At 53.4% G+C, this 26,104-nt stretch overlaps 4 protein-coding genes across 4 annotated transcripts; 2 read left to right on the forward strand and 2 right to left on the reverse strand.

The window, feature by feature from the left end:
* Nucleotides 1–1,638: 1,638 nt before the first annotated feature.
* On the reverse strand, nucleotides 1,639–3,288 carry LOC109261822 (putative cuticle collagen 91). The gene is made up of 4 exons (XM_053893540.1): nucleotides 3,206–3,288; nucleotides 2,601–3,098; nucleotides 2,185–2,310; nucleotides 1,639–1,972 (listed from the first exon to the last, which is right to left on the reverse strand). The coding sequence occupies exons 1-4, from the start codon at nucleotides 3,286–3,288 to the stop codon at nucleotides 1,828–1,830; spliced, it is 852 nt and encodes a 283-aa protein (XP_053749515.1). The 3' UTR covers nucleotides 1,639–1,827.
* Nucleotides 3,289–6,869: 3,581 nt separating this feature from the next.
* On the forward strand, nucleotides 6,870–7,845 carry LOC128774467 (EKC/KEOPS complex subunit LAGE3-like). The gene is made up of 3 exons (XM_053893546.1): nucleotides 6,870–6,977; nucleotides 7,358–7,483; nucleotides 7,696–7,845. The coding sequence occupies exons 1-3, from the start codon at nucleotides 6,895–6,897 to the stop codon at nucleotides 7,820–7,822; spliced, it is 336 nt and encodes a 111-aa protein (XP_053749521.1). The 5' UTR covers nucleotides 6,870–6,894; the 3' UTR covers nucleotides 7,823–7,845.
* Nucleotides 7,846–8,802: 957 nt separating this feature from the next.
* LOC109261507 (olfactory receptor 3A3-like) lies at nucleotides 8,803–16,783 on the forward strand. Its single transcript, XM_019440042.2, is given in 3 exon segments — nucleotides 8,803–9,488; nucleotides 15,078–15,501; nucleotides 15,503–16,783. Coding segments are annotated over 2 exon segments (789 nt in total). The 5' UTR covers nucleotides 8,803–9,488; nucleotides 15,078–15,237; the 3' UTR covers nucleotides 16,028–16,783.
* A 2,825-nt stretch (nucleotides 16,784–19,608) lies between these two features.
* LOC128774465 (uncharacterized) lies at nucleotides 19,609–25,369 on the reverse strand. Its single transcript, XM_053893541.1, has 4 exons — nucleotides 25,325–25,369; nucleotides 21,836–24,229; nucleotides 20,640–21,763; nucleotides 19,609–19,639 (listed from the first exon to the last, which is right to left on the reverse strand). Exons 1-4 carry the CDS (start codon nucleotides 25,367–25,369, stop codon nucleotides 19,609–19,611), a joined length of 3,594 nt encoding a protein of 1,197 aa, XP_053749516.1.
* Nucleotides 25,370–26,104: the final 735 nt, after the last annotated feature.

Genomic DNA, 26,104 nt, shown 5'->3' on the forward strand with positions numbered 1-26,104 from the left:
GCGCCTTGCAGCCCCTCCCCTCCCTCTCTGGACTCTTACCCACAGAAGACTCTACCACCATACGGCTTGAAGGCCTACCAGCTAGGAGCCAATGCCTTTGTGAACTTAAAGAGCCCAGTTTCTCTGTTAAAAGAAAGGAGAGCCACGTTCTCAGGTGAAGTGACAAGAAAACCTACGGTTCCTCAATTCAATAAAGGACAAGACTTTTCTATTGCAAGTGAAGAAAGACAAAAAGAAAAGCAATAGAAAGTATTCACGACGGGGGTGCCTGGGTGGCTCAGTCGGTTGAGGGTCTGACTTCGGCTCAGGTCACGATCTCACAGTTCGTGGGTTTGAGCCCTGCGTCGAGCTCTGTGCTGACAGCTCAGAGCCTGCAGTCTGCCTCAGATTCTGTGTCTCCCTCTCTGTCTCTCTGCCCCTTCCCCGCTCACGCTGTCTCTGTCTTGCTCTCAAAACTAAATAAAAGCATTCAAAGAAAAAGAGAAAGAAAGAAAGAAAGAAAGAAAGAAGGAAAGAAAGAAGGAAAGAAGGAAAAAAGGATTCATGTTGGCTTAAGCAAAGGGAGAGTTTCTGGATGTGTGTAACTGAACGATCGTGGCGGGGGCGGGGGCGGGGGCGGGTAGTTCTGTCTTCAGGCATGGCTGGATCCAGGATTTGGTTCTCTGCGACGTGCCTTCCTGCTCTTGCTTCCCATCTGTCCAGTGTCAGCCTGTTCCTTCCCCCCGCCCCCGTAGCCCCAGAAAGGCCGGAAAGGAAGGAACCAAAACCGTGTTTGCTTACAGAGATCATGACCATGCATGTAGAAACTCCGAGGGAACCCTCGTGAGGCTAGCACTCCTGTTTAGCGAGGTTCCAAGACACAAGCTATTCAGAGGGAGCTAACCACCCCCCACCCCGCCCCCAAACCCATAGCCACTTGTGGCACCACTCCCTTGCTCATGGGAAACAAGGCCAGTAAGCCCCAAAACTCCTACTCTAGTGTTTCCGTGCTTATTTCCCTGGTACAAAAGGAGTCTTCTACTTCGGTAGGAAGCCACCCTACTGGTTGGTGGTGCGGGGAGACCAGACTTGTGGCGGCGGGGCGCCTTTTCTGGAGAGCACTTGTGTGCCGAGGAGCTACAGAACGCGGGAATTCTACCTCTTGGAAACGATCTGAAGGAAGTAACTGTTCGCGCAAAGACTTCTGTTCAAGAATCCCATTGACTCACACGACCCATAACAGGGGCAAAGCTGAGAACGACCCGACTGCTCAACATTATGTAATAATACATTTGCGTGTCTCCTGGATAACAGTTTTTGAAGAGTTCTTAGGGAGGGGGAAAGCTAGTACGTTCAACGGGGAAAAACAAAAACAAAACAAAACAAAACAAAAAAGGATCCGGAGAAAAGTTAACGCTAAACTGGAAAATGCATACATTATACGCTGTTATCCATTTAATGGGTAAATACAACTAGGAACGTATTCCAAAACGTCAGCAGTCTTTACCGCCGAATACAGGACCTGGTTTTCCTCTCCCTGAGTCGTCTTCGATAAGCTTGGGCTGCTGGACTACGACTCCCAGAACCTCCCTTCCAACACCAGAACAAAGGTAAGAAAATGTGGAGGCGCAGGAACTGAGAAGAAACTCGGACACAAAAGAGTCGCTCAGTTTCATGTTGTGCAGTAACAAACACTGTAAGCGCCCGTCCCTCCAGGCGCAGGGAAGGAACTGAAGTGGGCCAAGAGCCACCGAGGCCCGGACCTGCAGAACGTTAGACCCCCGATAATAAAGTGGCGAGGACGCCAAGTGTCAACGCCCTGTGCCTTGCCCCGTGAGGGCTACCAGGTTAGGCCTCGGCCCCCTTTCCCGGGCCTAGGCGTCGCGGAGGCCGGGACCCCAAGGCGCGAATGTTTCGTATCACCAGGGGAAGCCGGTCCAGGAAGGAGTTGACGGAAACTCGGAAGAAGATGGGGTCTTCAGCAGTCCATCTCCTAAAAGTGAGGGAAGAGGGAAATCCGGTTAAAGGGGAGAGCTGCTGTGGAGGTGCAGGGCACCAGCCCCTTCCCCCACACAGCCCCCCACCCCCCGCCTTCCACCTAACGCGTGTGTCGGGGCCTCCACGACGGCACCGGAAGGCAGAGATGCGACCACGGCACCCGCCGCCACCGCCCACCCGTCCCGCGCATACTCTTGGAGGACGCACACGGCCAGGGCGCTGCCCCTCACGCAGAGCTCCTTCTGAGCCAACCCTCGGTGGCGTTGGACGTGTGTAGTCAGGGACCTGCGGGCCATCTCTGCCTCCAGGGGCGACCGGAAAGACACAGTGAGCCTGCTGGGAGGCACCCGGTTAAGGCACAACGGGCTCCCGGAGTTCCCATGGCCTGAAGCCTCCTGACCACTCAGAGGCCCGCTTCTACCCCCGGGACACTCGCGCTCCCTCCCGCCACCTCTGCCCACCCTGAGCCGCTTCCCCCACCCTGGGGGCCCGCGGGCACCGGCTGTCCCTGTCCCGCCAGGCTGCCCACCCCCGCCCCCGTCCGTCCCGTCCCCGGGCTGCCGCCCCGCTCCCCAGCCACCCCGCCACGGCCCCTGCCCAGACAGGCTCCACGGGAAGGATACAACTCCAGCAGTCTTGAGGAGGTCACCGCCGCCGGCGCTGCGTCTCCACCGGGGGCCAGGGCCCTCGGGGCCCGTTCGGCCAGGGGAGGGGCGCAGGCCCCCTCGACCACTGCTCCCTTGCTGCCAGGGCCACCCTCGCCGTCGTGGCGGCTGCAGTTGCCCTGGCGACCGGGACCTCGGGGGCTAAGCCGGGGGTCGTGGCCGTCCGTGCCTCCGTCGGAGGCCTGTGGGCCTGCCCCCGCGTCCTCCGCGCCACCCTCGGGAGCCCGCGTGACCGCCGCGCCGTCCGCGCCGTCCGCGCCGTCCTCGTCAGGGGCCTGCGTGACCGCCACTTCCTCCGCGCCGTCGTCCGGGGCCGGAGAGGCCGCGTCGTCGTCCGGGGCCCTCATGGCCGCCGCACCGGCCTCCTCAGAGCCCACCGCTACGCTGCGCCCACTGTCGGCGGACCGCCGAGACCCCCGGCGGGCCTGGCGAAGCCCGGCCCCTCGGCGCGCAAGGCTGTCGGGGATGGCCAGGGCGCCTGCGCAGACAGACCCCGCGGAGCTGGTTCCCACCGAGCCGGCCTCGCTGTGTTGGCCCAGAGCCCGGATCCGGTCGACGCTGACCCCGAGGAGATGGAGGCTGGTTCCGGAAGCTGCGCCCCTCGACGCGTGACGTCACTGTCGGGCTCCTGCGTCCCCGAGAGCATTCCGGTGAGGCCACTGGCACCTGACTGTTTCCCGCCCGGCCCGCCCCTCCCCCCAAGCGTGTGTCTGCGCAGGCGCCAGCCGGGCGCACGTGCGCGCAGCCAACTGACCGCCGCCCGCCCGGGTCCCGGGCGTCGAGGCGTGGGCCGCGCTCAGGCGCTTCTGGGCAGCACCGTGCCTGTCCCTGTCTGTGGGCTCCCCGTACGGCTCGGGTCTGCGTGTGCCGGGACCCGTCCCCGGGGGCGGGGGGGGTGGGGGGGGGCGGCCGAAGCGGGATGCCGAGCAGGGGCCACTCCCAGGCCCTGCCTGTCCTCAGGGAACACGCCCCGCGCGGCCCCTAGGGGAGCTGGAATGGACGGGCCTCGCTCCCTCACCACTTCTCGGTCCCGGGCACCGTCAGTCCCCTAGTGCCTGCCAGCCTGGGGGAGGGTACACCGCCGAGGGTGCGACCGGCCTCCGGCCTGGGGCTCCCGGGCTCCCGCCTCCCACACCGCAATGGCTGCGGGCTTGGGCCGGGGGCCCCGGGGCCCAGGGGTCCCAGCTGGCCCCGAGGACAGCGCACGGGGGAGCACCGCCCCGGCGACAGCTCCCCCGTCGCCTTGCCCTCTGCTGCGGCAGCCTTGACGGGCTGTCCCTCCCCCAGGAACAAAGTCTTGCGGCTCTCGGGGGGGGGGGGGGGTGGGGTGGGGGGTTGGACGTGCCAGGGGCCCTCAACTGGGAGGTGACCCTGTGTCTGCCGGCCTGCTGGGTGCTGGCCTACTTCTGTGTCTGCAAGGGGGTCAAGTCAACAGGAAAGGTACAGCTGGAGGCGGGCGGGTCGGGGTGGGTGATGATGGCAGGGGTGGGGGCAGCATGGCCGGTGGGGAGAAGAGGCGTCTCCACTGGGGGGGTGGCACCCTGCCACCCGAGGTGACCAGGCCAGGGCCTGAGGAGGGGGCAGGAACTTGAATCCGGGCCACTGGATTTCCCACACATGCCTGCGTAGTCAGTCCTCCCCACCCTCCAAACTCCAGCCCAGCCGCCTTCCGTCCTGAGGGGACAGGCCCAGGCGACAGCCAGCTGAACTTGCCTGTGTCGGGCATCCCCGCCCCGGTCTCCCTCTCTTCCTCACTCACTACTTCCTCACTCTCTGCTTTGCGGCCAGCCTGGGGGGACCCAGTCCGTGGCCGTCCCTTGCCTACCTGTCCTGCTCTGCTGAGGGTGGGAGGGAGGCAGAGGTCTTCGCGGTCACCTCGCTGTCGCCTCTGTCTCCGGCCGGCCCAGTCCACTCCGGCCTGCCCAGGACCCTGCCCCTGTGCAGAGAACCACCTGCAGTCAGAGGCACGGGAGGCATGGGACCTGCCTCCAGGCCGATGTCCTGCTCCCTACCCGGGGAAGGTCCTGCCTCCGCCCTCCCTCTACAGCTGACCTGTCATTGCAGGGGCGGCCGATGGCCAGCTGAGCACCCCGCTTCCTTCGGGAGGAGCCCAGGCTCTGAGGAGTAGAAGGGGGGGCTGCAGGCTGGCCTCCCGCTTGACCTCGGAGCGGACCGTACCACAGTGGGGGGAGTGTGGCCCGCCTGCCCCCCTGCTGAGGCTGGGGGCCCCTAAGTGGGGAGGCGGGGGCCGCAGGGCCCCTTCTGAGCAGCGCCCACCTCCCCCCCCCCCAGATCGTGTACTTCACGGCTACATTCCCCTACGTGGTCCTCGTCGTGCTGTTGGCGCGGGGAGTGCTGCTGCCCGGCGCCCTGGATGGCATCATCTACTCTCCCAAGCCTGACTTGTGGAAGCACTCGCTGGGTCGTGAGTGCCGGCACCACGTGGGGCGTAGAGATCACGCACACAAGGACGTCAAAGAACTGAAAACGCTGAAGGTCATGTAAAGTCATTCTGAACCTTTTGGGGGAGAAATACACAAAAAAGAAGTGGGGACCACCCTCAATCCCACCACACAGAGATACGAGGTATTTACACTTCAGGCTACCGTTGCCGGATTTCCGTGCACATATACAGTAGCTTCCTAAGTTGGGATTTTAGTGATTTCCCTTTTGCATCGTGGTTTTTCCTATGCGACCGCATCCCTGTTCTCCACGGCCACTAACTACTTTAGCTCCAGTCGCCATCCTTTCCCTCCTTGCCTCCTACTGGCAGGCTTGCCCCCCGGCGGGAGCCCCTTCGTGACCTTCCCAGACCGCCGATCTGATCCGCACCTGTGCTCAGTCGCCCCCTCCAAAGGCCGCTTTGGTGTGTCCACCTGTACCGGGGAAGGGGACGGGGACGGGGTGCGGGGCCGTGTCTGTGTGGGCTGTGGCCCATCTCCCTCCACGAGGACTGGAGGTCCTGCTGCGAGGTCGTGGAGCCCCACGTGCTGGGGACACTGAGCCCAAGGAAGAGACAGGGCCCTCTGGACAACAGGCCGTGGTGTTTGGCGGCCTCCCATGAGGTCTGGGGAGGGGCTAGGGGTGTGGGGAGGGGGTGGAGCTGAGGTAGGTCTGGTTTACGTGGGTGCAGTGGGGTCACACGTCACAGCGCGTGGCGACGATTGGTGAGGGAGCAGCTGCTGGAGAGGCAGCAGCTGCTGGAGAGGCGGCCGAGGGCGGGGTTTATAGACGTGCATGTGTTGAAAGATCCTTGTTTTCCGGCTGCAGGTTCCTCCTGCCCGTGCCTGGAGATGAGAGCTGCCTGCCCCGTAGACAGTGACAAAGAACAGGGCAGACAGAGACAGTCCGACGCTCAGGCTGAGGCGCTCTTTGGTGACATTGCTCATTGAAATGCTTCCACCAGCCACAGGCCGCTCTAGACACTGGCCACCTTCTTGCTGTGACACCCGCCTCCAGGACAAGGCAGCTGTGCCTTTACTTTCCTCACCTGTCCTGAGGACCTATTCGGAGACGCTCAGGTACGGATTCGTAAATATAGAGTCACGGAGTTCTACACAGCTCAGTCACGTGCTCAGAGGCTTTAAGAGTTGGGCAATGGCAGTCTGTTTGGGCATGGACACTGGGGACCATGAGCCGCACCACCGTGTGGGGAGTAGCGTCAGGCAGAGGCTTCCTGGATAACGCAGCTGGCGGGCCGTCGAAGGCTCGTGGCACGGCTGGTTCGGGCAGACGCATCCACGCGGGTGCCCATTTGGGCAGACGCACTAGGGTGTCGTGGCACTCTAAGGGGTGGAGCTTCATAAGTGAGAACTGATTGGCTACAGAAGGGACTGCTTGGTGGGAACCAATCACAGGTCAGGAGGCATTACCAGTGGTCCGTGTGGACAGTTGCCCCGGGCATCCGGAATTGCATTGTGGAGTAAAGGGGTGAAGCATTGTGAGAGAGTGCTTTGTCCTTCAGTGATGCCTTGAGAGGGTGGGAGGATTCAAAGTCGGGTCTCAGGTGGCTGGTGGAGGCCCCGTGAGGGCAGCAGACGAAGGCACAGGTGCCGTGGGCGTGGTGGTGAGCGCAGCAGGTGGCGGCCAGTGTGTGCCAGGTGGACCTCGTGGTGTCAGTGGCCCCAGAGTCCCCGGTGGTTCGGGTGGTGCCTGTGACCCTGGCCATCCCAGCAACCCCGGAGGCCTGAGCAATCCGGAAAGAACCAGCATTGTGGGAGAGGTAGGTGCCGCCTCTGGTGGCGCTCTCCAAATGGAGCGGGCACCCTACACACCAGGTCCTGGTGGAGATGCCGCACCTGGCGCTAGAGGTCCTGGTAGCCGACTGCTCCAGTTGTATCCTATTCAAGGAGTCCCAGCGGGCTGGACGGCAGGGGGATGGGCTGGAGGTGGTTTGGCGCGCGGCGGCGTGGGGTGTGGGGGGAGACCTGGGGAAGTGGAGTTGAAAGGGGAGCAGGAGGGAGCTCCGGGCACCTGGAGGGTATCGGCTAGGGTTTGGCCTGTGCCGACAGAGGATGCGGAGTGGGGTGGACCGCCTGATGGGACTGAAGCGGTAGGGACAATGCTATCCAGGGTGGCCTGGCTGTATAGGGTGGGAGGTTGTGGACAGCCTGAGGGTCAGCCTGGGGTGGGGAAGGCAGGCCTCACTGAAGAGGAGGCCTGAGGCACAGGCAAAATTAGTACTGTGGATGGTGCCTTAACCCAGTCTCCACCAGCACCCTCACTATACCTTTCCCATCGGCCATGGATGCAGAGATTGCCCACAGGTTCCTGACTCCAAACGAGGAGCTCCAGGAGCCAGTTCGGGAGGAGCTCAATGTGAACGGCAGCATCCTGACTGTGTTAGTTCTAGAACGGTCCAGGGAGAGGGTGGTGGCGGGTGACCAGGGACAAGGTCAATTCCGGAGGAGCTGTGATGGAGACAAGGGAAACAGGAAAGGAGTGAGTCGAAGGAAGGAGTGTGGTGCTCTAGGATCGTCGCTGCGTGAAGGGGCGGAGCGGGGAATGTGCCCCACCTGCCCTCTGACTTGACTTATTTTTTCCTACCTCGTAGCCGCTTGACTGCCGATGACCCTGGCCGGCTCCAAATGTCCATCACCTCCTGTCTTGGCCAGCTTTCCCTAGTGATACGGACCATGCAGATCATCATGCCCCCCTTTTTTACAAAGCCGCAGCAGTGAAAAGGTGGCTGGACCCAACTCTGTGTCCCGCCCATATGACAGTGATCCCTGCAGCAGCTGCCGTTTTCTTACCGAGGCCGCATCTTTTGCCTATACTGGCCCTTGGGTGCTTCAGATCCACATTTTTTTTTTTTTTTTTTTTTTTGGTGATTAAATGGTAACTGCTACTATTCTATGTCTGGGTTTATTTTTAGCAACTACGCCTTCTCCTATTCTCGCCTTTGTTCTCAGGTAGGGGGAGAGATTCTGACATTCAGATACTCAAGTACTAGAAGGCAATTGAAGAAGACAAGTTAGGCGATGGGAGAAAAAAAATTATGTCCTGTTATTCAGGACATTAACTACTGTCAACATGTTAGAATTTTTGTTTTAGTTTTATACTTGCATGTACGTAGTCATGTATAATACCTGCGGAGTAGGGCTTTGTGGCTTATCGGCCTTGATTCAGATCTGTGGAGAAGAGCGCTGGGACAGCTGGCTAGGTCGGCCTCACTGCCCATTCTGTACTCCCGTGTCATCAGAGGCCTCATTCCCTGAGGTTCCGAACCCACAATTCTCAGAGCTCCTTGTGGTTGGCTCTCACTTCACTTGTATCATCCTTCCCCAAAGTGTTTTTCCAGTTTATTACGCTGCTGCTTGCTTCCCTAAAGTCCTGACAAGGGTCCTTGAGGAAAACAAAAAGGGGAAGAGGTCTCCCTGAGGCGGGGAGGGGACATGAAGTACATCACCCTTTGCCTTCCCCTCCAAGATTCTCTTATTTAGCACAACAGTGGGGCCACGTACAAGGCACCCGAGTGGCTGAGGAGGGGAATGGGCGACGCCCCGGTGCACGAGGTGAGTCTCTAAAATGGAGAGAGGAGGAACAGAGCCTTGCCTGAGGGAGAATTAGCACTGTCAGCAGAGAGAGACTGAGCTGTGGAGAACGCCGTGACTCTATAGTTATGAATCTGTACCTGAGCATCTCCGAATAGGTCCTCAGGACAAGTGAGGAAAGTAAAGGCACAGCTGCCTTGTCCTGGAGGCGGGTGTCACAGCAAGAAGGTGGCCAGTGTCTAGAGCGGCCTGTGGCTGGTGGAAGCATTTCAATGAGCAATGTCACCAAAGAGCGCCTCAGCCTGAGCGTCGGACTGTCTCTGTCTGCCCTGTTCTTTGTCACTGTCTACGGGGCAGGCAGCTCTCATCTCCAGGCACGGGCAGGAGGAACCTGCAGCCGGAAAACAAGGATCTTTCAACACACGCACGTCTATAAACGAAGCACCGCATCGTTAGAATGAAAGATAAAAACCATATGATCGTCTCCCTAGGTGCAGAAAACGCATTTGACAAAGTAGAACATATTTCCATGATAAAAACCCTCCACGAATGGGGGCAAAGAAGTTGTATAGCTCAATGCCACAAAGCCCACATATGACAAAACCCACAGCTGACCTCATACGCAACAGTGAGAGGTTGAAAGCTTTCCCTCTAGAATCAAGAACAAGACAAGGCTGGTCAGAGACGTACCGGGTTAAATTTCAATCCTTGACGTTGAAATGTGTTGAGAATTGGTCCGTGGCTCAGAAAATGCTTTATCTTGGCGAACATACTTGTACTTGAAAAGAATGTGTAGTGGACACACGTGTGGAATTCAGATCTCCTGTTTAGTGTTCTAAAGACATCGGTCAAGGTAGGTGATACCACTGATGGTATGTTCTATGTCGGGGGACAACAAACTTTTCACATAAAAGAGGCCCCGGGCTGGATTTGGCCAGGAGGCGGTAGTTTGCCAATCCCTGCTCTATTTCTTTTAACAGAGTGTGTTGTCTCTCTCTCTCTCGCTTGCTGAGGGAGGATGTTAAAATCTCCAACCGTGATTTTGGACTTGTCCCTTTCACCTATTAATCCTAAAAATTCTTGCATCGCGCACAGCGCACACGCGTGTGCGTGCGTGTGCGTGCGTGTGCGTGCGTGTGCGTGCGTGTGTGTTAAGTTTATTTATTTTGAGAGAGGGGGAGAGAGAGAGAGCCAGCGGGGGAGGGGCAGAGACAGAGGGGGACAGAGGATCCGAAGCAGGCTCGGTGCCGACGGGCAGAGAGCCCGACGCTGGGCTGGAACTCACCAACGGTGACATCATGACCTGAGCCGAAGTCAGACGCTTACCGACTGAGTCACCCAGGCGCCCCGTGTATTTTGAAGGTGTGTCATTAGGCACAAACATATTTATGATCATTTTCTCCTCCAGATGGATTCATTGCTGCTGTTACTAGTATGAAATGCATCCCTTCATCTTTGGTAACACAGTTTTCCTCGAAGTCTGATTTCTCTAATATCGCTATAACCACATCAGGCTTCTTTGCTCACTATTTATTCGTAAGTCCTTTTCCATCCTCTTACTTCTAACCTATTGGTGTCTTTGTATCTTGAATGTGGCTCACGTAGACAGCGTGTAGTGTGGTCACTTAAAAAAAGCACCCTTCTAACGATGTCTGCTTTTAAATTGGATTGTTTGGCAAATTCACATTTAATACGATTACCGATATGGTAGGATTTAAGTCTGCCATTTTGCTATTCAGTTTTTGTTTGTCCCTTCTCTTTTCTTTGTTTTTGCTCAGCTTATTTGAGGCAAAATGCACGTATGGGAAGTTGCACACATTTAAGCGTACGGTTTCATGAGTTACGACAAAGGTGTCCACAACCAAAGCCGAGATACAGAACATTCCCATCGCTCTCACAGCCGCCCTTGTGCCTCCGTGCAGACAATGTCCTCCTCTACAGTCTGCCCCCACACAGCAAATTCAGCTTAGATTTTGCCTTTTCTGGAATTTCTGGGAATCACACAGTATGTCCATCCTTCTTTGTTGCTGACCGGTATTCCATTGCGTGCATGTACCGTAATTTAGGCTTAACCACTCACCTGCTATTGGACGTTTGGCTTGTTTCCAAACTGCGGTTATTGTTAATCAAGTTGATACGAAGATTCACGTACAAGTCTTTGCACACACATATATTTTTAATTCCCTTGTGTAAATAGCAGAAGTGGGATTTCTGGGTCACATGGTAAGCGTAAGTGTGACTGTATAAGAAACGGAAGCACTGTTTTCCGATGTGATCATGCCAATTTACAGTCCCACCAGTGACATGTGAACTTTCCATTCTGTCTGTATCCTCTTTTAGTCATCCTTATGTCTTCCGACTTTATTCCTCTTTTGCAAGTTCGAGCTGCCTATTCCAGGTTCTTTGCATTTGGATATACACTTTGGAATCAGCTTGTCCATTTCTGCAGTATCACGATTTTTACTGGGTTTGCAACGGATTTCTAGAATGGTGTGGTGGGAGTGTACATCTTAAGAATACAGGGCCTTGGGGCACCTGGGTGGCTCAGTCGATTAAGCGTCTGACTCTTGATTTCGGCTCAGGTCATGATCTCACGGTTTGTGAGACTGGGCCCAGAGTCGGGGTGTGCACTGACAGCTCGGAGCCTGCTTGGGATATTCCCTCTCTCTCTCTCTCTCTCTCCCTCCCTCTCTCGCTCCCTCTCTCTCTCTCTGCCCCTCCCCTGCTCGTGCTCTCTCTGTCTCTTCCAAAATAAATAAATAAACGCTAAAAGAAAAAAGAATACAGGATCTTCCGCTCCACGCATAGGATGCGTTTCTCCATTTTTGTAAGCTTTCTTTCACTTATCAATAGTTTTTAGTGTTCACCGTGAAGGTTTTGCACATATGTTATTACATGTGTCCCCAAATACTTCATGTTTGGGGATGCTATTATAAATGGCAGTGATTTTTTAAAATGTCACTCTTCTTTTCTTTGTACATGACTTAGGGTTTTCTACGTAAACAAACATGTCATCTCTGAATAAAGATAATCCCATTTCTTTTTTTGCAGTCTGTGTCACTACTTTTATTCCTCTTTCTTGCCTAGTGCACCGCCTCGGATCTCCAGGACAGTGTTGAATGGAAGTGTTGAACGTCCATAGCTTGTTTCTCAAACTTTGCGGGCGAGGGAGCGGGGGCGGTGATTCTATCTTTCACCATTAAGTATCATGTTAGCTGTAGGATTTTTGTAGGTTCCCTTTATCAGATTAAGAACGTTTCCCTCTAGTCCTAGTTTTCCGAGAGTTCTTGTCATGAGTGGTTGTTGGATATTGTCTGATGCTTTTTTTCTGCGTCTATTGAAATGATCACATGTTTTTTCTCCTTTATTTTCTTAATATGACAGATGACACTGATTGACTTTTTTGTTTTTAATGAAAACCAATTCTTGGGATAAACCCCACTTGGCCACGATGGTATCATCCTCTTTGTATGTTGCTGGGTTGAATTTGCTAATATCGAATCAAGTTCTTTTGTGCGTGTGACTTCGTGAAGGATATTGCTCTGTGGTTTTCTTTTCTTGCAATGTCTTCATCTGGTTTTGGGGTTGTGTAATGCGGGCCTCACAAGATGATTTGGGAAATGTTTCTCCTCCTTTGCTTTCTGAAAGCATTTGTGTAGGATTGGTGATAGTTCTCCTTTAAGTATTTGGTGGTAGCCACTAGTAAAGCCACGGGGGCCTGGAGTTTTCGGCTCCATTGCTTTCATAGATGTAGGGATATTCGGGTCTTCTATTTCTTCTTGAGTCAGTTTTGGTAATTTGTGTCATTCAAGGAATTTGTCCATGTCATCTAAATTGGGAAACTTACCCACAAATATTGTTCCTAATATTCCCTGGTTACACTTTATTTTTCAAAATCAGTTTTATTGGTATTTTTAGAAAAAACATTTTTTTAACGTGTATTTATTTTTGAGACAGAGAGAGACAGAGCATGAACGGGGGAGGGTCAGAGAGAGGGAGACACAGAATGTGAAACAGGCTCCAGGCTCTGAGCTGTCAGCACAGAGCCCGACGCGGGGCTCGAACTCACGGACCGCGAGACCATGACCTGAGCCGAAGTCGGCCGCTCAACCGACTGAGCCACCCAGGCGCCCCTGGTATTTTTTTTTAAAGAAGCTTTCAGGGGCACCTGGGTGGCTCAGTCGGTTGAGCGTCCGACTTTGGCTCAGGTCACGATCTGGCAGTTGGTGAGTTCAGGCCCCACATGGGGCTCGCTGCTGTCAGCACAGTTCACTTCAGATCCTCTGTCCCCCTCTCCATGCCCCTCCCCCACATGCACTCTCTCAAAAATGAATAAAACCTTTAAAAAGTGGGGGAGAGGGCGCCTGAGTGGCTCAGTCGGTTAAGGGTCTGACTTCGGCTCAGGTCATGATCTCACGGTCCGTCCGTCGGTTCGAGCCCCGCATCGGACTCTGTGCTGCCGGCTCAGAGCCTGGAGCCTGGAGCCTGTTGCGGATTCTGTGTCCCCCCCTCTCTCTTTGCTCCTCCCCCACTCGCGCCCTGTCTCTCTCTGTGTCAAAAATAAACATTAAAACAGAAAAGAAAGAAAGGAAAAAAAAAGGCTTTCAGCTTCATGGATTTTCCTCTATTGTTTGTCCATTTAACGTTTTATTCATATCTGCTCTTAGCTTCATTATTTCTTTCCTACTATGTATTTAGGTTTTGATTTTATGTCTTCTTCACAAAGTGACCCCTCTATCGTTAGCAAACGTCCTCCATCCCGTCGTATTCCTTGTCCTGAAGTCTGTTCTGCCTGCTCTTAATATAGCTACTCAAACTTTCTTATTAGAAGACTTGCATGGTGTATCTTTGCCCATCTTTTTACTTTTACCGTATCTGTGTCTTCATAGAGCGCATTTCTTATGCGTAGCATATAGTTTTGCTTTGCCTTTTTATCCAGTCTGGCAATCTCCGTGTTTTAGTTGCCACGTTTAGACCATTTGGAATAAATGCAACGAGGGACATCGTTGAGTTTAAATCTACCACCCTGCTATTTATTTTCTATTTGCCCCATGTGTTCTGTGTTCCCCTCCCTGTCTTTTCGTGACGCCTTTCAGATTGAGTAATTTCTGGAAGTTCACTTTATCTCCGCTAGAGAAGTGTACATATTAAACCTAGGGTTCTAGGGATCCTAATATGTGTTTTACCTCATTATAGACCACCTTCAAGTAATTTCAAATCACTTTGCACGTAACGTAAGAACATTACAGCGGTACCCTTCCAACTACCCACTCGTGTCCTTTGTGCTATTGTTGTCATACCTTTTATTTCTATAGCAGTTATACACCCCACACCGTGTTGTCAATATTTTTGCTTTAGGTGGTTTGCGACGATTGAGAGACATTTTGAAGGGAGAAAAAAATGTTTACATTTACCCACATACTTTCCAATTCTGGAACCCTCTTCATTACTTCATGCAGGTCCAAGTTCCCACGTGGTATCATGCTTGCTTGTGGAGAACAGCCTTTAACATTTGTTGTAGTGCAGGTTTTCCGCTGACAACGAGTCAATCTCAGCTTTTATATGTCTGAAAAAGTCTTTATTTTGCTTCCTTTTTTCATTGAGGTAAAATCGAGATAACATAAAATAAACCATCTGAGAGTGAACAGTCGAGTGGCATTTAGCACATTCCCATGTAAAAGGGTTGCCGAGCAGGGCTGGCACAATGAAGAGAGCAGCTGGGGAAATCGGACAAGCTAGCCTTGGATAGGAGGGCAGGGCTCTCTTCCACCGAGGCAGGGAATAGGCAAGGGCGTTTGCTGCTGTGGGCCAGTCCGAAGATGTGATATGGGGCACGGAGCTGACAGACTTCTTGCCCGATGGTCAGAGAGGAGAGGAGAGGAGAGCAGAGGAGAGGAGAGGAGAGGAGAGGAGAGGAGAGGAGGGAGAGCGTATCACAGAGGGCCTGGTAGGTCGCCGGGGGGACTTTGGCTTTGATGCTGAGTGAGATGGGAGGCACTGAAAGGTTCAGAGCGGGAGGAGGAGGGACCTGACTAGTGTCCTATCACTGCTCCTGAGTTGGGGCTCTGCTGGGTTGGTGAGGGTGAAATAAGGGGACCACTGCAGATAATTACGAGGTCTAGGGTCCTTATTCAGGTAGAAGCTTCTGAGGGACTGACTTTGATATCCTTACGGGAGGTGCATGCACCGTGGCTTCAAGGTCTGTGCACCTTGTCTTGGTGTGGGGTTACCGATTCCATTCTACTGGCCTCTACCTTACCGCTGGCCTCCTGAACCTAGCCTCACTCCCCCAATTCTGAGTCTTATGTTCTTAAGCTTGAAACCTGTCTCTTTTTGTTGTTGTTGTTGTTGTTGTCTCTGGACCTTCCCTCACCCCTGCTGCCTTGTGCAAATTGGAACTCCACACTTGGATCCTCATCTGACTCTGAGTTGGACTCTACAGGTGCAGGTTTCTGCGCATGGTTCCGGGCAGCTGGGGAATGAGACCCGAGTGTCGCTGTTCCTTCTGGAAGGGCTGGCCGACGCAGAGGAGTTGAGGCCCTTGCTCTTTGTGATCTTTCTGCTGGTCCACAGCGTGGCTGGGCATTGCCAGCCTTACTGTGATGGACTCCCGACTCCACGCTCCCATGTACGACTTCTTAGTCAACCTCTCACTGCTGGACACTGCCTATATCTCCAGCACGGGGCCTCAGGTGCTGGAACACCTGCTGGCAGCAGTGTGGACCGTGCCCTATCGTGCTTGTCTTCCCCAGATCTTCTTTCTCCACTTCCTGGCTCCCTGGGAGTGCTTCCTGCTCACAGCCATGGCCTATGACCGCTATGCAGCCATCGGCCGGCCACCGCACCACCTAGTCCTCATGGGCCGACGGACGGACCCGGGCAAGAATGGCTTCCACCTCCCGCCTGCTTGCCTTGGCCGATGCGTTCGCCCACACCGTCCTTGCAGCTCCACTGAGGTTCTGCGGGCCTCGCCTCATCACCCACTTCTCCTGTGGCCTCCCTCCACTGACCAGACTCTCTTGCTCAAGCACGTGGGCCACCGAACTTGCCCTGTTCGTCTTCAGTTTCGTGGTGGCTCTTGCACCCCGTGCCCCGGTTGCGATCGCCTGTGTACGTGTTGTGGCTGCGATTCTCAGGATTCACTCCGCTGAGGGCCGAAGAAAAGCCTTTTCCACCTGTGGTGCTCACACCACCGTGGTCTGCATTTTCTACATCGCTTCAGTCCTCTGCTACATCCTCCCCAGCTCTGCGTGCTCTGGCTTGCGGGACCGGGTGCTCTCTGTGCTGTACGTGGTCCTCACCCCCATGCTCAACCCCGTCATCTACAGCATGCGAAACAAGGAGGTGAAGAGGGCTTTGTTCAAGGCCCTCGGGAAAGAAAGTGCCTCCTAGGCACTGGTCACATCAAATCAACGAGGAGTGTCCCCGGCTCAGGAGTTTCTCACATCCGAATGTGCTCCCAGTGCTAGGTGCCTGTCAGTCTCCACCTGCTCCACACCCCACCCTCGTCGCACACTGGATGCCATATGGATCCCTCCCTGTACAATGTATTACACGAAGGCACCAATTTTGCTGTGGACCAGAGCCAGGCTGTGACGTTTGCATTGGACATGGCAAGGGGCATGGCCCTCGTACACACTCTAGAGCCCCTCATCCCACGACACGCACTCAGCAGCCGTAGTGTAATGATTGATGAGGACATGACTGCCCGAATCAGCACGGCCGACGTCAGGTTCTCCTTCCAATGCCCTGGGCGCAGGTATGCACCTGCCTGGGTGGCCCCTGAAGCTCTGCAGAAGAAGCCTGAAGATACAAACAGACGCTGAGCAGACATGGGGAGTTTTGCAGTGCTTCTGTGGGAACTGGCGACACGGGAGGTACCCTTTGCTGACCTCTCCAACACGGAGATTGGAATGAAGGTGGCAGTGGAAGGCCTTCGGCCTACCGTCCCACCGGGCATTTCCCCCCATGTGTGTAAGCTCATCAAGATCTTCTCCAGGGTGGGGCTGGCACATGCCAGTGCTTTGGGGGTGAATCCAATCACACAGGAGTTTGAAATTTCATGCACGTGATCCATTTGGTGAATCCTATTTTGGGTGCCAGGTTTCCCCCCATTTTCAGCAACGATCAAATATTTCTGTTGCTCTTTTTTTTTTTCTTTCCTTATTCTAAAACACTGTTTTCTATTTATGGAAGTAAAATATGGTCATTGCCTAGGTTGTGCAGTTACAGAAACTTACAAAGTGACCGAAAAAGAAAAAAATGCCCTCTATAACCTCACCACCGCGAGAGAACCTCACTGTAAATTTTGATGGTTTATTTCAGGTTTCTTTTTGCACTACAAATGTATGTGCACGGGCGCCTGGGTGGCTCAGCCGGTTGAGCGTCCGACTTCGGCTCAGGTCCTGATCTTGCGGTTCGTGAGTTCGGGTCCCGAGTCGGGCTCTGGTGCTGACAGCTCAGAGCCTGGAGCCTTGCTTTGGATTCTGTGTCCCCCTCTCTCTCCGCCCCACCCCTGCTGTGCTCTGTCTCTCTGTCTCTCTCTGTCTCTCTCTGTCTTTCAAAAAAAATGAATATACTTTAAAAAATTTTAAAAAACCAAATGTACGTGCATGCACATTTAAAGTAGGAAAGCAAAACTGGAATCATAGTGCACTTACAGCTCCGAACGCTTAGATATTTAAATTTTTTTCCACTATAATGTATGTTTATTATAAAATCATTCACGCCTTACACAAAGATGTGTTGTTAGAAAGTAAAAATTTCCCATAAACTCAGTGTCTGCAGTAACCATTATGATCAGTTTTACGTGTGTCCTCCCAGACTTTTTCCTAGGATATAGTCCTCTGCGTTTATAACGGTTTTTCTTTTGCTTGTTTGCATACATAGGATCATACCGATCAAGTAGGCAGTTGGTTAGACATGAGCCAGAGGCAAAGGCGGTGTTAAATAGGTGACACATTAGAAGCCTGAGGGCACAATGTCCTGACTTTGCGGCTGTTAACATCCTGGTCCTATGGCTTCCAACACCCCCAGGTTGACAGACCAAGGGCCACAGGTGCAGAACAGGGGCTCTCCTCTTCAACCTTGGCCTCAGGGTAACCTACAGCTTCATTACAATAGATTTACATGGTTTTGTTTTCAACTCTCCCCGCCCAAGGGAAGATGGCCATGGACTCTTCTGGCCAGAACCTTGTGGGTGGGGCCAGAAAAACTCCCCCTCCCAACCGGTAGGAGGAGTTGCGCACATGATGGGAAGCACCCTCAGTGGGAGACCCCCCTAGCTGTGACCCATCCGGAACCTATGCAAACATACAGAGAAAAGACACCCCCAAACCCAGACACCTCTGGGCCTGTCCGCTCTGCCACCTGGAGAGTGCACTGTCCTGAATAAACTGCTTTGTGCTTGCTACTTTCCTTCCGGCTGTCCTTATTTGAGCGCAGATCCTCAAGGAAACGTTCCGTGGGGGATCCAAGAGTGGAAGCTTCCATTCACGCTGTGTAGACGCTCCCACTGGTAAACAATACCCTGTACCAAATTGGCTGTTTATAATCCTTATTCCAGGAGTCCCACGGTCCCGTCATTTGTACAATCTTCTACTGGGCTGTTTGTGTCTTTTACGGATTTATTTGCTAGGGGTCACTTGTGTTTTGAAGATACTCACTTTAGTTTGCCATTTGGGTTACTAATGTCTTCCTAACTTGTCTTTCCGTTTTATTTATGATGTTTTCTTCCATAACAGAGCTTAACACCTTTGTGTAATTAGACACTGGTGTTGGTTTATTTGTGGTTGTGGCTGTTTGCTTCTGGATTTTGCATCCTGCTCTGTTTACTGTTTGACTTAAGAATAAGGTCAAGACCGGCTTTCTTTTTCTTCTGACTCGAGTAACCCAAATAATTTCACCATTGTTCTTTACGTACTCTTTCAAGTTGGGTTGGACTCTGGCTTCTGGCTCTTCATTTTACATCTCTTTCTCCAGGCACAGCTCTGGCTTGGTCCCTTAGAACACTGCTTGTGTCCTGGCTGAGAAACCTTACGCTCCCATGAGGACATGGGACTTGTGCTCGACTTTGGACATCAACTTTGCAGCCACCCATCTGGGCCTTTCTCCCCATATCCTTCACTCTCCTACATAGTAGAATAATGCTCCCTCAGCCGCTAACCAGGTAATATGCCGTAATTACAGAAACCTGGATCAGTAGGTCATGGGGGAATGTACAGTTCCTACAAGATCGTGAACTCAATAACCTGAAAACTCTATCACCACTGAAACTAGGGTTGTGTATATTTAAACATATATAGAAATATATTTCAATTTCTTTTATTTCTTTTGAGAGAGCGCGCACACATGCACGTGAGCGGGGTGGGGGGGGAAGCAGAAAGAGAGAGAGAGAGAGAGAGAGAGAGAATCTCAAGATGGCTCCATGCTCAGCACAGGGCCCTATGCAGGGCTCGATGCCAAGAACTGTGAGATCATGACCTGAGCCAAAATCAAGAGTCAGACGCTTCACCAACTGAGCCACCCAGGTGCCCCTGTACAATCTTTTTAAACAAAACATTCATAGTAGTATTATTTACAATAGGTTTTTCTTAACGAAAGAAGAAAACCCCAAATGCTCCAGTATCCCCAGTGCAACAGTCCTCTAATCCACTGATGCCCTAACCTCTCTCTCTCTCTTCTCGTTCTTGTCCTCATGTTTCTCCCTGCACCCTTCGAAGGGCAATCCAAGCTGAGCCAATCAAATCTCTCTGTCGGCCGGTCTGTCTGTCTTCCTCTGTCTCTGTCTGTCCCTTCTCCCACACCAATCCCAACTTTCTCTACTGTATCCTTCAGGCCGTTTCCTCAGAGAGGCCATCCCAGATCACCTAGCCCAAATTTGCTGGAGAAACAAATGTGCAAGAAGAAATGAAGATGCAGGTTTAGACCCTGGTGAAGACGACACTTCAATTCAGCGGAGACATATGGATTAGTCAATAAATGACATTGAGACACCTGAGGAACCTTGGGGGGAAGGGGACAAAATTAGACCAATGTCATCTTTCACACCACAATAAATTCCTTGTGTGTTAACATTTCAAAGTACTAGAAGATGGCATGAGGGACAAATTTTATAATTTTACAGTGGGGATGGCTTTCCCTTGGACATAAACTACAAAAATCCTAATGACAATAACGTACCACTTGCATACATTAAAAAAAAAAAAAGAGGTTAGAGAGGGAGGGAGCCAAACATAAGAGACTCTTAAAAACTGAGAACAAACTGAGGGTTGATGGGGGGTGGGTGGGAGGGAGGGGAGGGTGTGTTATGCCCAGAATTCGTGATCCCCAAAGACCACCAGGGAGCCGAGTCCGATGCAAAAACAAAAGAACCTTTATTCGAGCTAGCTCGAGCTCAATCCCCTACCTGCACCGACGCAGCGGTGAGATACCAGGGAGAGAGAGGGAGTTTCAAAAGCACAAAGGTTTTATAGGGGTCTAGGGGCAGTTGGTGAGGTAATGGCTGTGGCCTCAGCCGATTGGCTGGGGAAGGGTCGGAGTCCTGTTACGCAGGTCGCTGGGCGTGTTTTGATCAGGAAGTTTGAACGGGTGAGCGGGAGGTTACTCAAGGGGAGGAGGCGCGGTCTGAGGTTTGTTTCTGTGATTTTCCCGGAAAAGGGGTCATGTCGGGGACATAGTCACTCAAGGTGGAGAACACAGAACAAGATGGAGTCGGCCGGCGTAAGCCCGCCCTTTCATTCCCCCCTTGTCATGTAACTTACGGACCCAATCATGGGACCGGCTGCATTTATGGTGACAAGGGGAACAGAGTTTGGAGGTTTATGCTAAGTTCTGGGAAGCATGTGTCCCTGGGGTGGCTCTGGGAGGTCTAATTAAGTATTGTCCCTGAGCTGGTATCTATGATCTGCCAGGTGATGTTTTGGGGGACGTGGGGACTCCCGGCAGCATGAGCAAAGACAAGCAGAGTTAACAGAGTTACCAATATTAGGTGGGTCGAATGCGCTGTAGCTTGAGCTTGAGCTTGAGCTTGAGTAGGTTGTGTTGGTCCCGACTGATGGCCCATCGCGTGACGAAGTCCTTCCGGATCGAGGAGGGGTCCGCTGGCCGAACGTGGGTGTGATGGACCCAGGTCGCGATGCCGTCTACTTTGAGAGCGGTGGGGGTTGTCAGCACTACAATGTAGGGTCCCTTCCAGCGCGGCTCGAGAGTCTCTCGGTGGTGCCTCTTGACATAGACCCAGTCTCCCGGCTTGTACTGATGAGGTGTCGGGGTCGGGCCAGCCTCGTAGATGGCACGGAGGCGCGGCCAAATGTCCTCGTGCGCCCTCTGGAGCCCTCTCAAGGAAAGAAAAAGTTCTTGATCTTTAAACTCTGCAAGAAGTTCAGCTCGAAGGCTGGGAATAACAGGGGGTGGCCTGCCAAACATGATCTCGTAGGGAGTAAAACCCAGAGTGTAAGGAGTGTTTCTAAGCCGGTAAAGGGTGTACGGTAGGAGAGTCACCCAGTCCCCGCCAGTCTCCATGGTTAATTTGGTAAGGGTCTCTTTTAGGGTTCTATTCATTCTTTCTACCTGTCCTGAGCTCTGGGGCCTATAAGCACAATGTAATTTCCAGTTTGCCCCCACCGCCTTGGCTACTGCCTGTGTTACCTGCGAGATAAAAGCTGGTCCATTGTCTGATCCTACCATGGCAGGAAAACCATGCCTGGGTAAGATGTCTTCTAGTAGCTTCTTTGCCACCGTCTGAGCCGTTTCATGCTTGGTTGGATATGCCTCCACCCAGCCAGAGAAGGTGTCTGTAAATACTAAAAGATATTTATAACCATACTTTCCTGGTTTGACTTCAGTGAAGTCGACTTCCCATTGGGCTCCCGGTCTGGTGCCTCTGAGCCTGGTTCCTTTTTTATTTGATGTGGCTCTCACGTTGGTGAGTTGGCAGGTCTTGCAGGCAGATACAACTTGCTCTATTTTGGTGTCCTGTTGGTGAATCTTGATTCCGGCATGTCGGATTAAGTCTTTTAATTTTCGGGCCCCCATGTGAGTAGACCGATGCATGTGCTCTAATATTGAGACTCCGAGCCGGTCTGGCAGCACGAGCTCCTTGTTAGGTGTATACCACCATCCCTTTATCTCCTGGGCCATGGGGAGTTTCTTGATCCGCTGTAACTCCTCCTGGGAGTATTTGGGCTGGTCTGGTAAAACTGGGTCTCCCGGGTCCGGTAGTTGTATGGTCATGGTGGGGACTGGAGTAAGGGCTACTGCCTTGGCTGCCTGGTCAGCCTTTCGATTACCTCTAGCTACTGGGTTATCAGCTTTTTGGTGCCCTTGGCAGTGGATAATGGCTAGCTTGGCAGGAAGCCATAAGGCCGTAAGCAGGTTAAGTATCTCCTGCTTATTTTTTATAGTCTGTCCTTCTGCCGTCAGTAACCCCCTCTCCTGATAAATTGCCCCATGAATATGAGCTGTGGCAAATGCATAACGGCTGTCTGTGTAGATGTTAAGCCGTTTTCCAGCTCCCAGCATCAGCGCCTTGGTGAGGGCTATGAGCTCCGCTCGCTGGGCTGACGTTCCGGAGGGTAGAGCCTCCGCCCATACGGTGTCCGTTTCGGTGACCACCGCTGCACCCGCATACCTGTGTCCATCTCGCACAAAGCTGCTGCCATCAGTGAACCAAGTAGCCTCGGCATCGGGGAGGGGCTGGTCGGTCAGGTCCATCCGGAATCCATGTACTTGTTCCAGGATCCCCGCACAGTCATGTAGTGGAGCACCTAGGTCAGGGTCGGGCAGCAGGGTTGCAGGATTGAGGGCTGCACTGGGATGGAACCGCACCCGTGGAGGGTTGAGTACGAGGCTCTGGTAATGAGTCATACGTGTGTTGCTCATCCATCTGTCAGGAGGCTGTTTCAGGACCCCTTCAATGGCGTGTGGGGTCGTGATCCAGATCTCCTGTCCTAGGGTCAGTTTGTCTGCATCCTTGACTAGGAGTGCTGTCGCCGCAATAATTCTTAGGCATGGCGGCCAGCCGGCAGCCACTGGGTCTAGTTTCTTAGACAGGTAAGCCACTGGGCGGTTCCAGGGGCCTAAGGCTTGAGTTAGAACCCCTTTTGCTATTCCCTTATGTTCGTCTACAAAGAGGTGGAAGGGTTTCGTAATGTCTGGTAGGCCCAGGGCTGGGGCACTTAGGAGGGCCTTTTTTAACCGATTAAAGGCAATTTCTTCTTTTTCAGTCCATTTAAATGTTTTCCCCTCTTTGGTAGCTTCATATAGGGGCCTGGCGATCTCAGCAAAACCTGGAACCCAGAGGCGGCAGTAGCCGGCTGATCCTAGGAATTCCCTCACTTCTCTTCGGGAGGTGGGAGTAGGGATCTTTAGGACAGTTTCTTTTCTGGCATCTGATAACCGCCGCTGTCCGCCCTCCAGGATGTATCCCAGGTAACTTACCCTCTCCCTGCATATCTGAGCCTTCTTCGCGGATGCCCGGTACCCTAAAGCCCCCAGGGTAGCCAGCAGGTCCTGGGTCCCTCGCTCACAGTCTTTGGCCGTGCCGGCAGCAATCAGGATGTCATCTACGTACTGTAGGAGGGTGAGGCCAGGGTGCTCCCTTCTGTACTCACCCAGGTCCTCGTGTAGTGCCTCGTCGAAGATGGTGGGCGAATTTTTGAATCCCTGAGGCAGCCGTGTCCAGCTGAGCTGCCCACTGTAGCCCTCCTCCGGATCATGCCACTCGAAGGCGAACAGGGGTTGGCTCTGGGGTGCCAGCGGCAGACTGAAGAAGGCGTCCTTTAAATCTAGTACAGTATACCAGACCCTGGAGGACGCCAAGGAGCTCAAGAGAGTATATGGGTTGGGAACAGTTGGGTGTATGTCCGCGACCCTCTTATTTACTTCCCGGAGGTCTTGTACCGGTCGGTAGTCATTTGTGGGAGGCTTTTTGACCGGCAGTAAGGGGGTGTTCCAGGCAGACTGGCAAGGAACTAGTACCCCTAGGCTTCGTAGTCTCCGGATGTGTGGCTGGATCCCCTTCCGGGCCTCCTGAGACATGGGGTATTGTTTGATCCTTACCGGACTCTCTCCTGGCTTGAGCTCTACCAGGACTGGGGTCCTATGCGCGGCTAGTCCCATCCCCCCCCCAGTCTCTGCCCAAACCGAGGGGAATTCTTGTAGCCATCTGTCTATATTATCCTCTCTCGGGAGCGCCTCCCGGTGGAGGAGGTATTCATCCTCCAGTTTCATGGTCAGTACCTGGATGGGGTGGCCCTTGCCATCGGTGACCTGAGGCCCCCCTTGTCTGAAAGTTATCTGAGCTCCAATCTTGGTCAGTAAGTCCCGTCCTAACAGCGGGTAGGGGCATTCTGGTATTACCATAAAGGAGTGGGATACCCGGCCCGTTCCCAAATCTACTGTTCTTCGGGTAGTCCATGAATACTGGCTCATACCAGTTGCCCCTTGTACCCAGGACTTCTTGCTGGCTAGTTTTCCTTGTGGGGTGCGGAGGACCGAATGTTGTGCTCCGGTGTCGACAAGGAAGTCAACAGGGGTCCCCTCCACTTTAAGAGTTACCCTGGGTTCGGGGAGAGGGTCCGAACCCCGACTCCCCTAATCACTTAGTTCATCTAGCTCTAGGACTTTTATTGGATCAGTCTTGCTTCCTTTCCCGCCGGCCCTTTTCAGACAATCTCGGGCCCAATGCCCTATCTCCTTGCAGTATGCGCACTGATCCTTCTGCAGCCTCTGCTTCCCCCCCTTGGTGGTTCTTTTACCTTTTCTTGCGTCGTCTGCCAGCTGCCGGAGACGGCGGTCTCGTTCCTCAGGGGAGTCAGCAGTGGTAGCTAGTAGTATTCTGGCCAGGTCTCGAGTCTGCTTACTGCTGGCAGCCGCCATGGCGCGAGCCTGCTTGTCCTCAGGAGGCTCCCGGTTATTATATACCTTTTCGGCTACCACCAGTAAGTCCTGCAGACTTTTTTCTCCTAGTCTATCTATTTTCTGTAATTTTCTCCTAATGTCTATGGCCGATTGGTTTACAAAGGCCATGATAACAGCTGCCTTGCTTTCCGGAGCCTCTGGATCCATGGGGGTATAGGTACGGAATGCCTCCATGATCCGTTCTAAAAAGGCAGCCGGAGATTCATCTTTTCCCTGTTGTACATTTCCTACCTTGGCCAAATTGGTTGGCTTTCTAGCAGCCATTCGGAGACCCCCCATTAGAGTCTGGCGGTAGACCCGGAGCCTCTCCTTACCTTCTGCCGTGTTGAAATCCCACTGGGGCCGAGTTAAGGGGAAGGAGGCATCTATCTGAGCCTGGTTGGTGGTGGGATTCCCGTCTGTGCCCGGAACTAGTTTTCGGGCCCCATTGAGGATTCTTTCTCTTTCTTCAGTCGTGAACAGGACCTGCAAAAGCTGCTGGCAATCGTCCCACGTGGGCTGATGGGTAAAAAGAACAGAGTCTAATAAATCAATAAGCCCTGCCGGTTTCTCGGAAAACTTAGGATTCTGAGCTTTCCAATTGTAGAGGTCACTAGTGGCGAAAGGCCAATAGTGATGGGGCTGATTCCCTTCCGCGTCTGGGGGTCCGGTGGCTCGCAGGGGCAGAATAGTGGAGTCGGCGGCGGAGGCGGGTTGCTCCCTCTGAGCCCTTTGTCTGGTGAAGGGCGGGCTTCCCACTGGAGCGTTTCCGCCTCCCGCTCTCGGAACAGCGTCTGCCTCCCCCGGAGGGGGAAGATGGTGTTCTTCCAGCATCCTAGAGGGGTTATACGGGGGAGGAAAAATTAATTCTTCTTCAGTACCCCCCTGTAAGACAGGGTAGAGGGGTGCTGAAGGCTGGATAAGACTTTTCTTCTTCTTTGTCCCCTGCAAAGCAAGAATGGGTTTTGGCTCCGGAGGGAGCGGGGCTAGGAAGGGCTTAAGCCAAGAGGGTGGGTCTTCTACAAGGTCCTGCCAAGTGATAATGTAAGGGAGCTGATCAAGATGGCCCGTCTTAGGCTGAGAGATGATACTCCTGACTCGGTGGATGGTAGGGAGGTCGAAGGTCCCCTCTGGTGGCCATCCGACATTGAAAGTTGGCCACTCGCTAGAACAAAAAAACTGCCACCGACCCTTTCGGACTTCCACACTGAGGTTGTTAGCTCTTCCCCTCACATCCTTAAAGTGATCAATCATAATACTTAGAGGCGTAGTCTGAGTCTGTCCCATAACGTCCGTCCAGTAAGTCCACAGAACAAAACAGAGAAACACAAAAACAGACAAACAGAGGGCCCCTAGAAAATCTTCCAACTCCATGGAAGCAAAACTGAAAGCTAGCTTAGACATTTGAGGGGATTCCACGTCCCTCCAAAACCGATGAGGGGATTCCACGTCCCTCCAAAACCGATGAGGGGATTCCACGTCCCTCCAAAACCGATGAGGGGATTCCACGTCCCTCCAAAGACTACGGCCTCACGCCGACCAGTGGGAGCGACCCGCCTCGTCTCAGAC

This window comes from Panthera pardus, unplaced genomic scaffold, assembly GCF_024362965.1.
Source record: "Panthera pardus isolate Hobbes unplaced genomic scaffold, ASM2436296v1 HiC_scaffold_322, whole genome shotgun sequence".
NCBI lineage: Eukaryota > Metazoa > Chordata > Mammalia > Carnivora > Felidae > Panthera > Panthera pardus.